At 35.3% G+C, this 18,529-nt stretch overlaps 1 protein-coding gene across 1 annotated transcript in view; it reads left to right on the top strand.

The window, feature by feature from the left end:
• LOC136029871 (ER membrane protein complex subunit 1-like) overlaps positions 1-18,529 on the top strand; it is an 85,035-nt gene continuing 66,506 nt past the window's right edge. The window contains exons 1-4 of the mRNA XM_065708334.1: positions 1-147; positions 5,286-5,395; positions 14,565-14,745; positions 15,954-16,100. Of these exons, the coding sequence (XP_065564406.1) occupies positions 62-147; positions 5,286-5,395; positions 14,565-14,745; positions 15,954-16,100 (524 nt within the window). The 5' untranslated portion in view covers positions 1-61. The remainder of the gene's footprint in view (positions 148-5,285; positions 5,396-14,564; positions 14,746-15,953; positions 16,101-18,529) is intronic.

Below are 18,529 nucleotides of genomic sequence, written 5' to 3'. Positions count from 1 at the left end.
TGATGCCTAAGTCCAACACTGTTATTCTAATTTTCATGAAGAAATAGCAGAACTTTAGAAAATGCTTTATTTTGCAATTTGCACCTTCATATGCATTTTAAGTCCCGTTTCCTCGTTGTATGAAGATCAAATTGGAAAATCTGACTGGTAAAAATGTCGCTGAGTTTATAGTGCTTTGATAGCCTAGTTGTCCATGTAGCCTACTATCACGGGCATGTAGCTTCTCTAGTGGGGGGGGGGGCAGCCAATTCTGTGATGAAGGGCAGGCGAAAGCTGAAGTTACATTGGAAGTTTATAAAACATGACATTGTCAGCAAGTTCTATCATACCTATGAAATTTTTATTGAAACATAATCACCAAAAATCATAAGTCATCAATAAGCTTCAGTAGGCTATTGGTGTTCTTGGATTTGAAACAAATAGGCCTATTCCAAAGACATTATGGATAATTGCTTCTTGTTTGACTTTTATACTGTCATTCTAGCTGTTTATTTCCTGCTTTTTCAAGCATCTTCCTTTTATCAACTGCTTTTTTAGTGATTTACATTTTTTCAACTGCTTTTAAGTCATATCTTGTGTAAATCTGAAGTTCTAGGAGGCAGAGGCTTCCACCACCCCTCCCTCCATACACTCATGCTTAATAAGCTAACAAGAACATAATTGGTGAAAAAAAGGATAGCTTAGGCTAAATTTATGTTCTTGATCTAGGTTAAGACAGAAAGATATATAGCCCTACTGCTTGATTCCCTATGAATATTCTATGCACTTTGCATGTGTAATGATTACTTTGGTAAACTCAGGATGGCTATTTATGGTCTAGACCAATTTGTCAAGGCTAATTATGCTAGCCAAAAGGTGAATATGTCTCATGATGCATGTTTTGATGTTCTTGGTACTACCATAGTGGTTGGCCCCTCCATAAGGAAACTAGGCTAGACAATTCAAAAAAACTAGCTTGCTTTAAAAAATTTAAAAGTAGGCTACATAGGCTATCACTTAAGCCTACTAGGCTATCACTAAAATACCTAGGTTATATCATTCCTGAAAGCATATCACTTTACTTTACCCCCTCTTTCACTATACTTACTATTATACTATACTTTACTTTCACTATAATAGTCAAATATAGCGAATTAATTATATATTCTCTGTGAATGTCCCTGTTGCTTGATGTAGGCCAAGTTGATGTTGTTTGTTAACCATTAAATTAGTATAAGAAAAGAGTCATGTCTAAAAAAAAAATCTATTCTGTGTATACAATTCAGGGATAGACTATTTATAGGATAGACTTGAGCATGGGTAGTAGAGCACTTAGAAAAATTTTTTTTGGGAGGGGGGCTGACCAGGGTTCCCTGGGTGAACCAATAGAAAACTTTAAAAAATCCTTGGAAAAAAAAATGTTAGGCCTATTTTAAGGCGTTAATTGAAGTACATTTTAGCTCTTTGAATACAAGTTTTAAGTAGAGACTAAGCAATGAATAATAAAACTAAGCAAATATATAACAAAGTAGAACAAAGTTACCATTACCATCTTGCTGGACATTCAATTTTACCTGTTGAAAATGTCTGTGACCTTGGTGTTCATTTTGATTCTAGTCTTAGGTTTGACAGGCATGTCTCTAAAGTAGCTCATAAGGCAAAGAATCAGCTATTATTTCTTAGATGCAATTTGTGTAAGTTTAACCTCCATTCATTCATTGCCATTTATAAATCAACAGTTCAGCCTATACTCAAATACAATTTGTCAGTATAGTATCCATTGAATAAAAAAAGATAGGGCAAGGGTTGAAAAAGCACAGCAAAGAGCAAATAGACTGCACAGGCTAGGATTGCCAAGTCTTCAATTCTGAAGGGAGGGCAGACATTATTAACACATTCCATATAATCAAAGGCTTTGATAATATAAGTACATCACAGTTCTTCACATTTAGTGACTCTAACATTACCCATTATCACCCACATAAATTGTACCCCTCACTTTCAAAAAGGAAAATAGGCCAACATTCATTTTACAGCAGGGTGTGGAAGCCATGGAATGACCTTCCACCTGAAACTTTTTTAACAGGTGACATAAACAGATTCAAAACAAAATTAGCAGAAACAAATTTTCACAGTAAATCATTTATAGTATTATTTGTCAGTGTTTGTTGTAGTTGTTATTTTCATTGATTTGTGTGTATATTATGTTATCAGTATTGTCATAATTTCTTTTTATTATGTTTAGTGTGACAAGCTCAAAATCTTACAGTATTTGGTATTAATAAAAAAAAAATAAATGAATAAGATTTAAAAACAGAATGTAATTTTTTTCTTTAGGGTGGCTACAGCCCTTGTGCCCCTCCCCCCAGTGGGTGTGTGCCTGACCATGGGGAGGGGGTGGTTAAAGTAAAGTGATGTACTTTTAGAAATATTATAAGTAAACATGCTAGCCTAAGGGCTACCATTGTAAATTCAGTTTTGGACCCTTAAAGTGACACCCTTTCATTATTGGCTTAATTTTGAGATAGTTCCATTACAAAAATAGAGACAAGGAGAAGACACTACTTAATTACCTTACCTTAAATTGCATTGACCAGTGAGATAAGATGGTGTTGAACCTCCTGTAGAAACTCTTGCTGAGGGTGTGAACTTTGTCATGGTTATGGAGCCTCCCAAGTTAGCCACCATTTCACATTTGCCTAGCCCCTATCAACACCCTTCTTTAATGATTCAGCAGTTTGGATTGAACAGTGGCATCCAAGAGACTTGCATAGTGGCACAGAGCAAGTAGCATAGAAGTTTAGGTGTACATGTTGCAGGCTTCTCGGGACCTTTAGTTTATGGCTATGTCCCCTGGTGAAGCTATAGAGGGGTGAGGAGAAGACTGAACTTAGACTTGAGTGTTCAAGCAACTTGCAAGTCTTGATGACATCTCCCCTTTGTCTTCTCTATACATGTGCAAGGAGTTCTGTGAATCTAAGATGATCTTCAGAAGTTTTTCTTGCAGGTGTGGCACAAGCTTGGTGGGTTGGTGCTTAACATTCTCAACTGCTTTAGCATCCACTTTATATTGAGGGTATGCCAAAATCATACCAAAGTCTAAATGAGGATAGACTAAGGCCTTCTCGAGTTCCTGATGGTGAACATTTTCTTAATAAGCTCAAGGGCCTAGTTTGCTTTTGCAGCTTGAAGTTGTGTATTGCCATGGAGGTTAAGCTCCTTATCATTAATAATACATTCATTTTTTTCTTCAGTTACTGCCTCAAGTTGATGTTTCCCAATGCTATATGATCAGTTTTTTTTTGCCCAAGATGAAGAAGTTTATATTCAGATGCATTGAATTCTAGGTCCAAGTCTTCAGACCATCTTGAAAGCTTGTTAAACTTTACTCACTTTTAATATCTAGCCAAAACTAAATCTGAGACACATTCTGAAAATTAAAAAAAAAAAAATCTCTTGTATAAATTTATTTAAAGCACTCAGTTAAAAAAAAAATCCACCAAATAGTTAAGCTTAACAATAAAATTATCATCCCTGAACACAGGCACATCCTTATTATTATTTTCTTTGAGAAAAATTGCAATTTCTTCTTTGAGTTTGAGTATTCTCTGAATCACTCTTAGACAATATATTACTTAATGATAATTCAAAAGTGGGGCATAATCATCTTTTGTTACTTTTGTAAAAATACAGTTAAGTTCTCAACTCATATTTTAATATGAGAGCTGCTCTGTGGAGTATGCTGTGCATCCAGAGAATGTTAGGTGTTTTGCTTTTAATTTGTGTTTGAAGGTCAGTTTGGTATCCTCACATCAACTATCCAGCATCATTACACAGCCCAATGTAATTGTTCCACAATATGCTACCCTCATAAAAAAAATTGTTGATTATGTTAAAAATTTTCACTGGATTTAGTTTTGTCATGAATGGGTTTATAAATTTATGTATCATCAATTATATTATTGTCTTGAAACCCACAATTAATTAATCATTATCTACAATGGTTGCCTTGTCTACTTTTAAGATTGAAGAGTGTATCTGAGAAACTAATTGATTGCAAAGACAGATGTATCGTTTATTCTTCCAGTGCTGCACTCAGAAAATAATTAGGGTGGCTGACTGGGGATTCCTGGGCCAACCAATGTAAAACTTCAATATCTGTGGAAAAAATGGTGTTTTAGGCATTACTTTAAGTTTATTTTAGCTCTTCAAATGCAACTTTTGAGTAGGGATTAAGGAATGAACAATAAAACCAAGTAAACTATGTAACATTTATAAATTTAATGTATTTTTTCTTGAGGAGGGATACAACCCCTTTAGAATCCCCCCATGGGTGCATGTCTGGATTCTTGTGCCAAGAGTGGTATTAGCAAGCAGTATTTGTTGGAACTGTTCTGCATATGATTTGCCAAACATTGTTTTGGCCATATCCATAGCTGCTGTTAAAATTGATGTTTCTCCCATTGTGTGTGGTTTTTTGCAATCATGTAAGATACTAACTATGATGCTTGTAATGCTAAAGAAACATTAGAAGCTATTGTTTGGAAGTATGCACTGGTATGTGTATAGAGTTTATCTGCATATGCAATTGTATTATCTATGCAGAATTGTTTTTTCTAGACAATGGAGTCCCTACTGGGCAGTTACATTTCTGAGCCATAATGTGCTGCAGGAAAGTCTAGCATCAGGGACACAGTAGTTATGTGGTTTATCAATTTCACAAGCAAATTTTCTCAATCCTGGCTAATATGTGTGTCCCCATAGACTATTCCATACCATCCTAGGAAGGTGTGTCTCCCATTTTGGGAAAATGCTACCAAAGAGGGTTTTATTTTTTCAGATATGGACTAATGTTACTATTTTATACAGAAAAGTGCTTACAATCCTGCAAATATACTGCAGTTGGCAAGACAAATTAGACATATGATTTCCCTAATCCCCTTTGTCAACCAGCCCTTATTTTAATATACTTGGATTATAGATTAGGCACAAGTAAAATGAATAGATCATTTTGTAGGGTTGAATTTCCTTGGCTTTGAGTCACATTTTTACCCTGGCTATACCACTACCCAAATATATTTCTTAAGTCTACTCCATTAAAATGAACTTTAATTTGTAAATTTTGAGAAGTATTAGTGTCAAATAAAGATTGCAATTAATTTAATACATGAACTTCTGCATTGTATTTATTGCAGAAAAGGTATAGTATTATAGATATAATCTTTTACACTTTGTAGCCAATAATTATTGTAAAGATATAATGATTAGTCCAATTTATTCTAGTTAGTGTGTCCTTCCTTTTCTAGGAGTCTGAAGTTTTTGGGTCATATTGAACATGCTGATTTTACTACTAATGGCAAAATAGTAGCTGTTGGAACTGCAAAAAATGTTTTTAGTTTATTAGATTATAAAACAGGTAAGTAGGGAAACCTTTGTTAATAAAAAAATATAATTTAATTCTGGAATGATACTTCAGAGTTCAAGTGTTTAAAAACATTTGGCAGTAATTCTCTAGTTGCTCCTTGAAGGCATAACAGCACCCCTAATGCTATGTGATTATTATTAGAAAGAATTAGACAGAGACTTTTCATTGAATATGTCTTCTCTCTCTTTTTTTTTAATAAGACTTGACACTAAGAAGTAAGTGGGGAATTTCTCATTAAGAAAAAAAAATGCATCTTGTAGTGGTAATTAAGAGGGAAAACACATTAAGAAGTGATTAAATAAAACAAACAAGGACAAAATGAGATATTTTGGGATTTGATTTTTTTTTGAATGTTCAGTTATTAGGATGTATAGAAATAGATTAGGAAATTCAATTGACTTTTTTTGGATATCAAAGTGGCAACTTGAAGAGAAATAACAATAATTTAGCTCTAAATGTTGTATAAATCAAAAACAATTAAATTTAATGTTTAAATTAAACTTAAAAATATATTCATTATTTTACATGTGGAAAAATCGTCTGAGGGGGAGGGGATTTCCTGGGGGAGAATTTTCTGCAGGTAAAATTGTTGGGATGGGGTTGCATCTTCTGCAAGGTAAGAATTGTCTGCTTTTTTTGTGGTGATTTTTCAAATACTTTTAGATATAAAGAAACAGTAATTAGGTCTATTAATACGTGAGGGGAACTTTCTACAGGAAGAGAGGATTTTCCATGGGGGGATCACTTTAAAAATAATCCATCTTTTATTGGTGACTAAGAGGGAAAACACCATAGGATGTTTAAAAAACAAACAAGGACAAAATTAAGTATTTTAGGGTTAGATTGTTTTTTGAATGCTCTGGTATTAAGATGCATAGACTAGGAAAAGCGGCCTATCTTTGATTTCGAAGTGTCCAGAAATATAGAGAAATAACTATTAATTAGCTCTAAATAATTTGTTTAAATCCAGAACAGTTAAATTAAATCTTTTAAACTAAATCTAAAAATGTGATAATTATTTTACATGTGGAAAAAATCTTTTGCATGGTGAGGGGATTTCCTTGGGGCGATTTTTTTTGGGGGGAGGGGGTATTTTCTGCAGGGGAGAATTGTCTGCATGGTATTTTTCAAATCCTTTTTAAATAAAAAAAAAATGCAATTATTAGACCTATCAATATGTGAGGGGTATTTTCTGCAGAAAAGGGGATCTTCCTTGGGAGGGAGATTCCTTGAATCTCCCTTCTTTTGAAGTTGCAGCAATGTAATGGGTAAACTAGTACAGTATAAGTTTAGGTTTGAGACAATCAGATACATTCTTAGTATAAAAACTGTCTGCCTTAGGCTTCTTCAGTCACGGCCTAAGGCCAATACCAAGTCCATTGATGTTTGAATTAAATTCAAGTTGTAATCAAGCCATGGCTAATTAGAGAAAAAGCCAAGACAGATAGTCTGAATGAGAAGCAAAGCTGGCATAAGCCTTTTTTGGGATTGTATAATAATAATTTCCATCCATCATAGGGCAGAACTAAGATCGATAGTCATAGAACTAAGGGATGATCAAGATTTTGGGTTGACTCATGATTCTTTGCTGAATTAGACAGAGAATTTTTGTTAAATACACCAGCTCTTTTTAATGAGACTTGACACTAAGGAGTAAGTGAGAAAATTCTCATTAAAAATGTATCTTATTTGGTAAAAAGGGGGAAACACCTAACAACATGATAAAAAAAAAAGAAAAAATTAGGCTCTTTGGGATCGGATTCGGATTCAGTTATTAGGATGTATTGATTAGGAAAATAAAACTGACTTGCCTTAGTTTTTAAAATGTTGAGAAATAACAATTATTTAGCTAAAAATAATTGTATAAATAAAAACAGTTAAATTAAATCTTAGTCAGATATTAAATGCATTGCTTCACAGAAGGTGGGGTACAAACATTTGTTTCAAGAACCAAATTTGATATTTTCAACCTTCAACCTTTTTATGTTTTTAACACCTCCTATTTAAAGAAACTCAGACATGATAGTCCAAGTCTATATAAATAAACTTGAATGTAGGTCTCTGTGTGTCCTTCATGCATTACTAAATTGTTCATATCATCGCCGAGAGATTTTAAGAAGTTGTTAAGTATGCTCTTGCAATAGTTTTAGGTATAAAATTCTCCTCCTCCCCACAAGGCTCTCTTAATACTTTAGTGCTGACTGAAATCAGAAACCCTTGAACACAAATGCTTGAAAGTTGCTATTGTTCATATGAATCATATTTTATAAATATTAATTACCTGAACATGCAGGGAGAGATGATTTTTGTGGGGGGAATTGTTTGAAGGGGAGTATTTTCCAGGGGGACAATTTTTGCATGGGGAGGGATTTTTGAAATACCGCAAAATTTAAAAATATAATTGTTATAAGTATAAACAGGGAAATTCCCATGGGGGGGATTCCCTCAATGTCCCTTCTTATGGGGTTGCAGCAATTTGATGGGTAGTCTAGTACAATATAAGTTTAGGCTTGATGCAATCTGACAGACTCTTGATCTAAAAATTGTCCATTTTAGGCTTTTATCATCTTGTTGAAACACAACAATGCTCCCTCCCCATCATGACTATGGATTTGAGCTCTAAGGAAGATACTTGCCTTTTTTCTTCAGCTGACGCATTTTTTACACAGATAAGAAAACAGCTGCATATCTGTCAAATATTTTGTTAATTCCAGCCTCCCCTTGTATCCAATGGATTTGCCTGACTTGAAACAATTACTAATTCTCCAGTAGGTATTTTAGTAAAACAGTTTCTGATAAAATTAAGGCATTTGATGTAGAAACCCTATATGTATCTAGATAATTAGGTGCGCACACATCCAGGGCTAAAAAAAAATCACCAAAGGAAGGTCAGTTCCCTTGAGACACTTGGTTTATTAAACGCTTATGGTAATGAATGGTGAGGAAACAACAACCCTTATCTGTAGTTGCATCACTCTAGAAATCAAATCTGAAAACAATTTAAGCATCTTAAACAATCTAATGTATATGCTATAACTACTGACAAGCCACCTCAGCCCAGGAGTTTCCAGGAGCTATGCTCATTAAACTTTCCAAGTGTAAGATGAAAAGGTACTTTTGATGCCACCCTGATTTTTTTTTCTAGCATTATGCAAAGTCACTAAAAGTGCTTCACTGGTTAAAAAAATTTGAAAAAAATTTAAAATGACAGTTTTCTTTCTTGTAAACATCAGAAGCAATAATATCTGGTTCAGAAATTCTTTTTCTTTTTTTTTTTTAATTATTGAGAATGATCATAACTTCAACAGAGGTGCTAACAATACAATGTCAAACAAAATTATTTTGTTTAATTGTCAACAGATTAATTTCTGAATCATGCACCAGGTGTTGGACTGGAAGCTATAATTCAAACCCTGACATCTCAAGTATCAAAACTTGATTTTCAAACTCAGGAGCTTTCTCATTAAAGCTGCTTTCTCTGCTGTTTTATGCTGCTGCTTTTTGTCACTCCTCATTATCTTCTTTTATTTTGTATGGATTTTTCATCAACAACAATGATGTCTTGATTTCTGAGTTCAGTTTTGATGACCAACAATATTGAAAACTCTTGTTCTGCTGTAGCACCAAGGTATGTCATCAAAACTGATTGAAGTGCATACAAGTTGAGAATAAAACTGCATAGCTCAGAAGTTTGGACTGTCTAGTGACATTCTTGATCTTCAAAAAATCCTTCCCCAAGACCCACAGAGAAACTGCATAAGACACCAAGTTTCTGCACTAACATACACCATTGGATATTTAAACATTCCTTGCCTTCTCAACAGTAGAAAGAAAAGTCCAGAGGAGCATCCACTTAGGTTCACTAGAGTGAGGTGATTGCCACTAAGCATAACTTAGTTCTATTGAGTGGTAATCTAAGTTGTACTTACACTACCACTAAGGCAGCCAACTCAACTGCCTTTGAAGCTGGGTTTATATGGGTAATCGTTTGCTACATATATCCAACCAATTCAGCCAGCAGATTACAGCAGTGGAGTCCAAACAGGTTTAGAGCGTTCTCTGATATTTTCCCACAAGGCTCTAGAAGATGTATGGGGTGCAAATCATTTCATTTATGTCACAAAGATTAGATCATGTCATAGAGGTATTAAAGGGATCACCTGGTCAATAATTTTCTTTTCACAAGATATTATTGAACCGATTTCAGTGTAGCTTTGTTCAGAGGATTCTATTTTTCCAAACTAAAAAAAAAAGTTTGTTAAAATTTTCTGCAGTTTAGAGTTACAGAGAACCCGAATTTCTTTTGACTGTAATTGTTTTAGGACTGTTAGCAGCATAGCTAATAATCTCTCTTAGGAAGAGTTCAAGGTGGCCAGGAATGTGCTTACTGGTGTAAATGGCATGCATTGCACTACCATTATTGATGCAAGCCTTGGTAGTGCACATTAGCTTCCATCTTCACATGCTATCTTCGCATTGCTTCCGTCTTCATATCTACGCATGCTTTCATCTTCACATTCCATCTTCACAGACTTCACAGAAGCATTATCATAGGCCAATTAAATTTTCCAATGAATTGGTGTACCTCTTTTGTTTAAAAATTCTTTAATAACCCAATTTTCACCCTTCTTCACTTGCATCCTTACACTCCTAAATTGCGAAACACCCTTCTTTAACTTTGAATAAAATTATATTTTTATTCTGGCACTTGGTATTAACCCCGTTAATTCAGAAAAAATCGAAAAATTGAAATATTTTTAACTTACGAACGGTTGATCAGGTCTTAATGAAATTTGATGTTTGGAAGGATATCATGTCTGAGAGCTGTTATCTTAAATCCCGATCAGATCTGGTGACACTGGGGGGGGAGTTGGGAGGGGGAAACCTAAAATCCTGGAAAACACTTAGAGTGGAGGGATCGGGATGAAACTTGGTGGGAAAAATAAGCACAAGTCTTAGATACATGATTGACATAACCGGAACGGATCCGATCTCTTTGGGTTAGTTGGGGGGGGGGGGTAATTCTGAAAAATTAGAAAAAAAGAGGTATTTTTAACTTACGAACGGGTGATCGGATCTCAATGAAATTTCATATTTAGAAGGATATCGTGTCTCAGAGCTCTTATTTTCAATCCTGACCGGACCTGGTGACATTACGGAGAGTTGGGAGGGGGAAACATAAAACTTGGAAAACACTTAGACTGGAGGGATAGGGATGAAACTTGGTGGGAAAAATAAGCACAAGTCCTAGATACATGATTGACATAACCGGAACGGATCCGCTCTCTTTGGGGTAGTTGGGGGGGGGGGGGGTAGTTCTGATAAAATAGAAAAGATGAGGTATTTTTAACTTATGAACGGGTGATCGGATCTCAATGAAATTTGACATTTAGAAGAGTATCGTGTCTCAACGCTCTTATTTTAAATCCCGACCGGATCTGGTGACATTGGGGGGAGTTTTGGGTGGGGAACCTAAAATTATGGAAAACTCTTAGATTGTAGGGGTCGGGATGAAACTTCGTGGGAAAAATAAGCAGAAGTCTTAGATACGTGATTTACATAATTGGAACGGATCCGCTCTATTGGGGGGGGGGGGGGTGAATTCTGAAAAATTAGAACAAATTACGTATTTTTAACTTATGAAGGAGTGATCAGATCTTCATGAAACTTCATATTTAGAAGGACCTCGTAACTCAGATCTCTTATTTTAAATCTCAACCGGATCAAGCGTAACTGGGGGGGGGGTGAATCTTAGAAAATACTTAAACCGGTGAGATCAGGATGAAACTGGATGGGAAGAATAAAAACCTGTCTAAGATACATGACTGACATAACCGGGCCGGATCTGCTCTCTTTGGGGGAGTTGGGGGGGATAATTTTGAAAATTGAGGTATCTGTAACTTACGAAAGGGTGACCAGATCTTAATGAAATTTGATATTTAGAAGGATCTTGTGCTTTAAAGCTCTAATTTTAAATTTCGACCAGATCCTGTGACATTGGGGGGAGTTGAAGGGGGAAACCGGAATTCTTGGAAAACGTGAAAATTGGTGTATTTTTATCTTACGAATAGGTGATCAGATCTTAATAAAATTTGATATTTAGAAGGAATTCATGTCTCAGAGGTCTTATTTCAAATCCTGACCAGATCTTTTGACATTGGGGGGATTTGGAGGGGAAATCTTGGAAAACACTTGGAGTGGAGGAATTTACACTTGGAGTGGAGTGGAATGAAGCTTGGTGGATAGAATAAGCAAATGTCCTTGATAGGTGATTGACGGAACCGTACTGGATTCGCTCTCTTTGGGGGAGTTGGGGGGAGAGGTTCAGTGATTTGGCAAGTTTGGTGCTTCTGGACGTGCTAGGACGATGAAAATTGGTAGGCGTCTTAGGGAGCTGCACAAATTGACTTGATAAAGTCGTTTTCCCAGATTCGACCATCTGGGGGGCTAAAAGGAGAGGAAAAATTAGAAGAAAATAGGTATTTATAACTTACGAGCGGGTGATCAGATCTTGATGAATTTTGATACTTAGAAGGACATCGTGACTTAGAGCTCTTATTTTAAATCCTGACCGGTATTAAGCCTCTTATTTTCCATTTTAAATCAATCTATTGATTCATAGAATTTTCTTAGAGCTCATACCATATGATCTTTTGGCTCTTAGCTCTTCTTGCCTCATAACAAGTGCCATACTAGCTCTTAGCTCTTGTATTTAACAGTAATGACAAAAGTTCTCACTGCCCCTTTTCTGCTGTTTTATCAGCTATGATAGAAAGCTTTGTGTTTCACAGGTGACAAGATAGATTTTCTTCTTCTTTTTCTGCTATCAAATGCTTTAAAACACCACTCAGCTCAACCTTGAATGCTTTATGCCACTCTTCCTGTTCCTATGCCACTTATGCTTTATACCACTCTTCCTGTTCCTATGCCACTTATGCTTTATGCCACTCTTCCTGTTCCTATGCCACTTATGCTTTATGCCACTCTTCCTGTTCCTATGCCACTTATGCTTTATGCCACTCTTCCTGTGTCCCTTCCTGTTCCTGTCCTGGCACCTTTTACTCATGATTTCACTATTTTCATGTCAATAAACGTATTTAAACCATGTTTAATCATTAAAGCAACCACTCCACTTCAATCACGAGCTATATATTATTATTATTGTTATGGGCGCAATCGCAGAACTGAGTTGAAGCTCAGGTCATAAGGCCCAATAGCCACGTGGCTATAAGTGCCCCTTGATTATGGCATGGTTTTTTGAGACAAGGCTTGTCTATCTCTTTATTTTGCTTTTGACATCAGCTTTGGCTGGCAACACTTGTATCTCAAAGGAAAAGAGAGAATCACCCACCATTTGATCCTTAAAGACAGTGCTGGCAAGAGAACTTATTTTTCACGCCTATGATTGCTCTGCAAGGGACCTTCTTCTTCTTTAAAACTTTAGAACTGAAAATTTACGGAAAAAAAACTATTCGTACAACCTTAACACTAAAACTGCAAAACCAAAACTTCAAAATAAAAGTTTATACCAAAATTTTAAGGCCGGAAAAGAGAAATAAAACAAATTAAAATTAAAAAAATTAAAGGTGAAACCTTAAACTGAAAATTTAAAACTATTGCTTTAAAAATAAAACCTTAATGAAACTGTAATAAACTGAAAATTTTAAAACAAAACCTTTAAAACTAAAACTTTATGAATTAAAATAAAGCTTTTAAAACTGCCTTTTACATTAAGAGAAAATAAAATCTAGACTTTAAGACTGATAATTTAAAACTTAAATTTTAAAACTAAACTTTAAACAAAAACTTTAAGACTTTAAAATTAACAATTTAAAACTAAGACTTCTAAAACTAACTTTTAAATTGAAACTTCAAAATTAAAAGTTTAAAACTGAAATTTCATGCAAAAAAACTTATAAAATCGTAAAGCTAAAACTAAAACTAAATAACCAAAACTTTAAAATAAAAGTTTAAAACAGAAATTTTAAAGCCAGAAAAAAAAGAAACTTTAAGATCTAAACTTGAAAAGTAAAATCTTTAAACCTATAATCTCTAAAATAAAAAACTTTTAAAACTAAATTTGTTAAATTAAAACCCTAAAGACTGTCACAGGTTAGGAATGGCCATGGTTTATCGCAATCTAACAATGAACTGGCAAGTTTCCACTGTTCAAATAAAAAACAACGGAGGGCGTTGAGGAGGGATTTTGGGAAAAAATGAGCGTGAGAAGGGGCCCAGGTGCCCTCCAATTTTTTTGGTCACTTAAAAAGGGCACTAGAATTTTTAATTTTCGTTATAATGAGCCCTCTCACGACATTCTAGGACCACTTGGTCTATACGATCACTCCTGGGGGAAAAACAAATAAATAAACACGCACCCGTGATCGGTCTTCTGGCAAAAAACACTTAGTTCCACATTTTTGTAGATAGGAGCTTGAGACTTCTACAGTAGGGTTCTCTGATACGCTGAATGTGATGGTGTGATTTTCGTTAAGATCCTATGACTTTTAGGGAGTGTTAACCCCTATTTTCCAAAACCACACAGATTTTCTGAGGCTCGTAACTTTTGATGAGTAGGACTAAATTTAATGAAACTCATATATTAAGATCAGCATAAAAATTTGATTCTTTTGATGTATCTATTATTTTCAAAATTTCGTGTTTTAGAGTTTCGTTTACTATTGAGCCAGATCGCTCCTTACTACAGTTCGTTACCACGAACTGTTTTATTTCAACGCCAGAAAAAAAATAAAATCATTTAAACTGTAAAGGTAAAACCTTAAAACCAAATGCATTCTAAAGACCACACTGGCTATACATGAGTGTGAAACCAAGAAAGGAAAGGATATAATAAATTAAAAAAAACAACAACAAAAAACAAATAGGTGAGAAAACGAAAATTTTGTCAGCCAGTAGCAAAATATGAAGACAAAAATCAAGCAAATATCAAGCACAAGGACTTCTGCCAAGTCGTCCTCAGTGCTAAAAACAACAAAAAAATACCAACAAAATCTAATCTTTCGAAGTGAATTAAGAGGAGAAATGATCTTTTCTTATTTGAGTGACTTTCATGCCTACTTAATTATAATTTTAGTGCAAGCGGTAGAGCATACCTAGTAAAGTTATCATCAAAGGAGGCATCATAATGGTTTATTTTTAGGCTCACATAAAATCAGACATGTGCTAGAAAGCGGGGATAAAGGCCAAATTATATTCTTGAAGCTCTTAGAAAATAGGGCCATAATTGTATCCGGTACTTGTAACCAGTTTGCTGTCAGAGAATTTGATGCCATTAAAGGATTTCTAATAAGGGAACGACAATACAACACTCCATCAGTCAGGTAGACCTATTTTTTATTTCTATTTTTCCAGTCCTATTTGTTTTTTTTACTTATATTTTAGCAGAAAGGAATAAAACAGTGTAAAATCAGCATAAAACCTGCACTGGCGAAAAGAGTCCTGATTTTGTACTGTCTTCATCTTTTCTAGTAATTCTTTCGCACTGCTTTTACACTTTCTGCACGGCGTATACAGGGGTATTAGTGAAGGAAAGAAAAAATGGGTTACCCATAATTGCACAAATGGTTTTTACATTTGAAAATATAATGTTGTAACATTATCAGACGAAAGGTGTACACATTTGAAAATCTGTTGTTTCACTTGTAAATCATGGAAAAGATGAAGAAAAGGTAGTAACACGAAATGTATTTTGCAATTTAAATAGCCATTTTAAGTAACTAGATATAAACAGCTATAGATAATTGTCAATAATTGAGCGAAGGTTTTCACATTTGAGAGTATGACGTCGTAGCACCAATAAAGAGCGGATATACGAGATTGCTCAGTAGAACAGTCTTTTCTAAATCCAAGCTGGCTTTTTCGTGATCTAAATAAGTTACTCTTCTTTTTTTCTGGATTTTTTTTTTCTAAAACATCGTGTAAGGATGAAAGCATTCCAATTGATCGGTAATTATTAGTACTTGTCCTACGGATCCTAACCTCCCCTGCTCCTATCATTGCGGATTTCTTCGCAGAAAGGTTTCATGCCGCATCTTTTTTGAACTGGGATCTTACTTGAATTTTTAATCTTAATTACTGTATAATTACCAAATTGGGCCCATACCCCCACTCTCCTCTCTGATGTACTACGTTCTTTAATTTAAACGACTGTTCTTTTATATGAATGAGATGGAGATGAAACAAGACAGCAGCAAACATTTTTGTGCAATGTTTCATTAAAATCTTTAATCATTAAAATAAATACAATTTTAATCATTCTAGCACATTTTCTCTCACAATTTTAATCATTCTAGCACAGTGCGAACTTTTTGGCAGAAAGGTAGGCATGTCATGTCTTGTTTCAACTTGAATCTTGCAAGGATTTTTAAAATTATGGTTAAAGATTCAAAACAGGCCCATGTTCCACTTTCTAACGCTCTGCGTTCTTTGATTGAAGCAAGGATTCTTTCTTTGAATGCGATGGAGGTGAAGCAAGACCACAAGTACAATTTTAAATTAAAATCATTATGCATCTCTTTACTCATTTCAGCAAAGATGGCTGTCAATGGGCCACAAACGATGATTCTCTTCTGAGTCTAAACCAACAAGATAATAAGCAGCTTCATTTGACTGTGATATCTATTGAAGATGACAAAAAAGAGGACCACACTTCCGTTGACGTAACTGAGACCAGTAGGTAAGAAGTTTATGGTTGACCTGCTGGTTGAACTGGTGTACGATTGATCATACCTGTCCAAGGGGAGGGGGGACTTGTCTCCCGAGGGAATTTGAGCTTGATTTCGCGTTTATGGCTACCTGAAAATTTTCCCATACCTTCCCCCACTTCCTCTTACCCCAAGACTTGGGTTTTTGTGTATCTAGTGCATTAATGCTTAAAATTAAAGTTTGCTGAGTATTCGCCCGAACATGACGGCAATTGATGTTTTATTATAGATTTTGTTTATTAATTGGGAAATTTGGTTGTTCATCGGTTTGAATAGATAAATAGAAAGATAGATATATCTTCCATTTAACAGTAAAATAATTACATAACAATCTACAAATCCCCATAAAGACTCCATGGTCTGGTGGAGGGGGATAATGAAAAGATCACATAAACAGTAAACATTTAAACATATAAATATAAGATTAACATTTAAACATATAAACATAAACATTTAAACTCTTAACACTTAAAGCATTTACTTCATAAGATTGAGAAAAAAAAACAACAACAAAAAAATAAGGAGAGTTCACTAAATAAGCTTTATCAAACTGCAATGAATCACAACATATAGAGATATAATAATAGTAATATTAATAAAAATGGATAGCACTATATACGTCAAGGAAAAATTAATCACATGAAAACAAAAAATGTTTTACGAGTCTTTTGAAGGTGCCAAACGAGTGGCATTTTCGGACCGAATCGGGAAGAGTGCTTCGTGTCAAATGATACGTAACAAAAGGATTAAAATCAGATATAATTGTTGGTGTATGTGGAATTTGGATATTTAGAGAACTACGGAGCTGATAATTTGACCGATAAGATACAGAAGAAGACGTAAATCTAAGATACCTAGGAATGTGGAGCTGAAGAAAAGCAAAAGACGCACAGGAAAAAATATGCAGTTTTTATGGCACTTGATATCTACCAAGTGACATCTAACGATCGCAAATTCTGTCGGTCTGTCTGTCTGTCGGTCGGTCTGTCCCGGTTTTGCTAGTTTAGGTACTTCTAGGTAGGCTAGGGCGATGAAATTTTGCTGGCGTATCAGGAACAAGACCAGATTAAATTAGAAATTGTCGTTTTGCCGATTCGACTATTTGGGGGAGAGTGGGGGACGGTTAAATTGGAAAAATTAGAAAAAATGAGGGATTTTTAACTTACGAACGAATGATCGGATCTTAATCTTAATCAGAGCTCTTATTTTAAATCCCCACCGGATCTGGTGACATTGGAGGGAGTTGGGGAGGGGGACCTAAAATCTTGGAAAACGCTTAGAGTGGATGGTTCGGGATGAAACATAGTGGACAAAATAAGCACAAGCCCTAGATACGTGATTGACATAACCGGAACGGGTCCGCTCTCTTTGGAGGAGTTGGGGGGGGGGGTTTATTCTGAAAAAATAGAAAAAATTAGGTATTTTTAACTTACGAAGGAGCGATCGGATCTTAATGAAACTTCATATTTAGAAAGACCTCGTAACTCAGATCTCTTATTTTAAATCCCGACCGGATCCAGTGTCATTGAGGGAGGGAGGGTACCGGAAATCTTGGAAAACGCTTAGAATGGAAAGATCATGATGAAACTTGGTGGGAAAAATAAGCACAAGTCCAAGATACGTAACTGACATAACCGGACCAGATCCGCTCTCTTTGGTTGAGCTGGGGAGGGGGATTAATTCGGAAAAATTAGAAAAATGAGGTATTTTTAACTTACGAACGGGAGGTCAGATCTTAACGAAATTTGATATTAGAATTTTGCTTTAGAACTCTAATTTTAAATCCCGACCATATCCGGTGATATTGGGAGGAGTTGGAGGGGTAAGCCGGAATTCTTTGGAAACGTGAAATTCGAGGTATCTTACGAATGGGTGATAGGATCTTAATGAAACTTGATATATAGAGGAATCTTATGTCTCATATGCTCCATTTTCAATTCGAATCGGATCCGAGGACATAAGAGGGCTGGAGGGGGGAAACCGAAATCTTGGAAATCGGAAATCTTGGAAAACGCTTAGAGTGGAGATATCGGGATGAAATCTGATGGGAAAAATAAGCACACGTTATAGATACGTGATTGAAATAATTGTAACGGATCCGTTCTCTTTGGGGGACCTTGGGGTTGTTAATTTGGAAAAATTAGAAAAATTAAGGTATTTTTAACGTAAGAATGGGTTATCGGATCTTCATGAAATTTGATTTTAGAAGGGCATCATGTCTCAGAGCTCTTATTTTAAATCCCGACCGGATCCGGTGACATTGGGGGGAGTTGGAGGGGGAAACCTAAAATCTTGGAAAATGCTTAGAGTGCAGGGATCGGGATGAAACATGGTGGGTAGACTAAGTAAATGTCGGAGATACGTGATTGACGTAACCGGAATGGATCCGCTCTCTTTGGGG

The sequence above is a fragment of the Artemia franciscana genome, chromosome 8 (genome assembly GCF_032884065.1).
Source record: "Artemia franciscana chromosome 8, ASM3288406v1, whole genome shotgun sequence".
Classification (NCBI taxonomy): domain Eukaryota; kingdom Metazoa; phylum Arthropoda; class Branchiopoda; order Anostraca; family Artemiidae; genus Artemia; species Artemia franciscana.
This window is presented reverse-complemented; position numbering and strand designations above follow the sequence as displayed.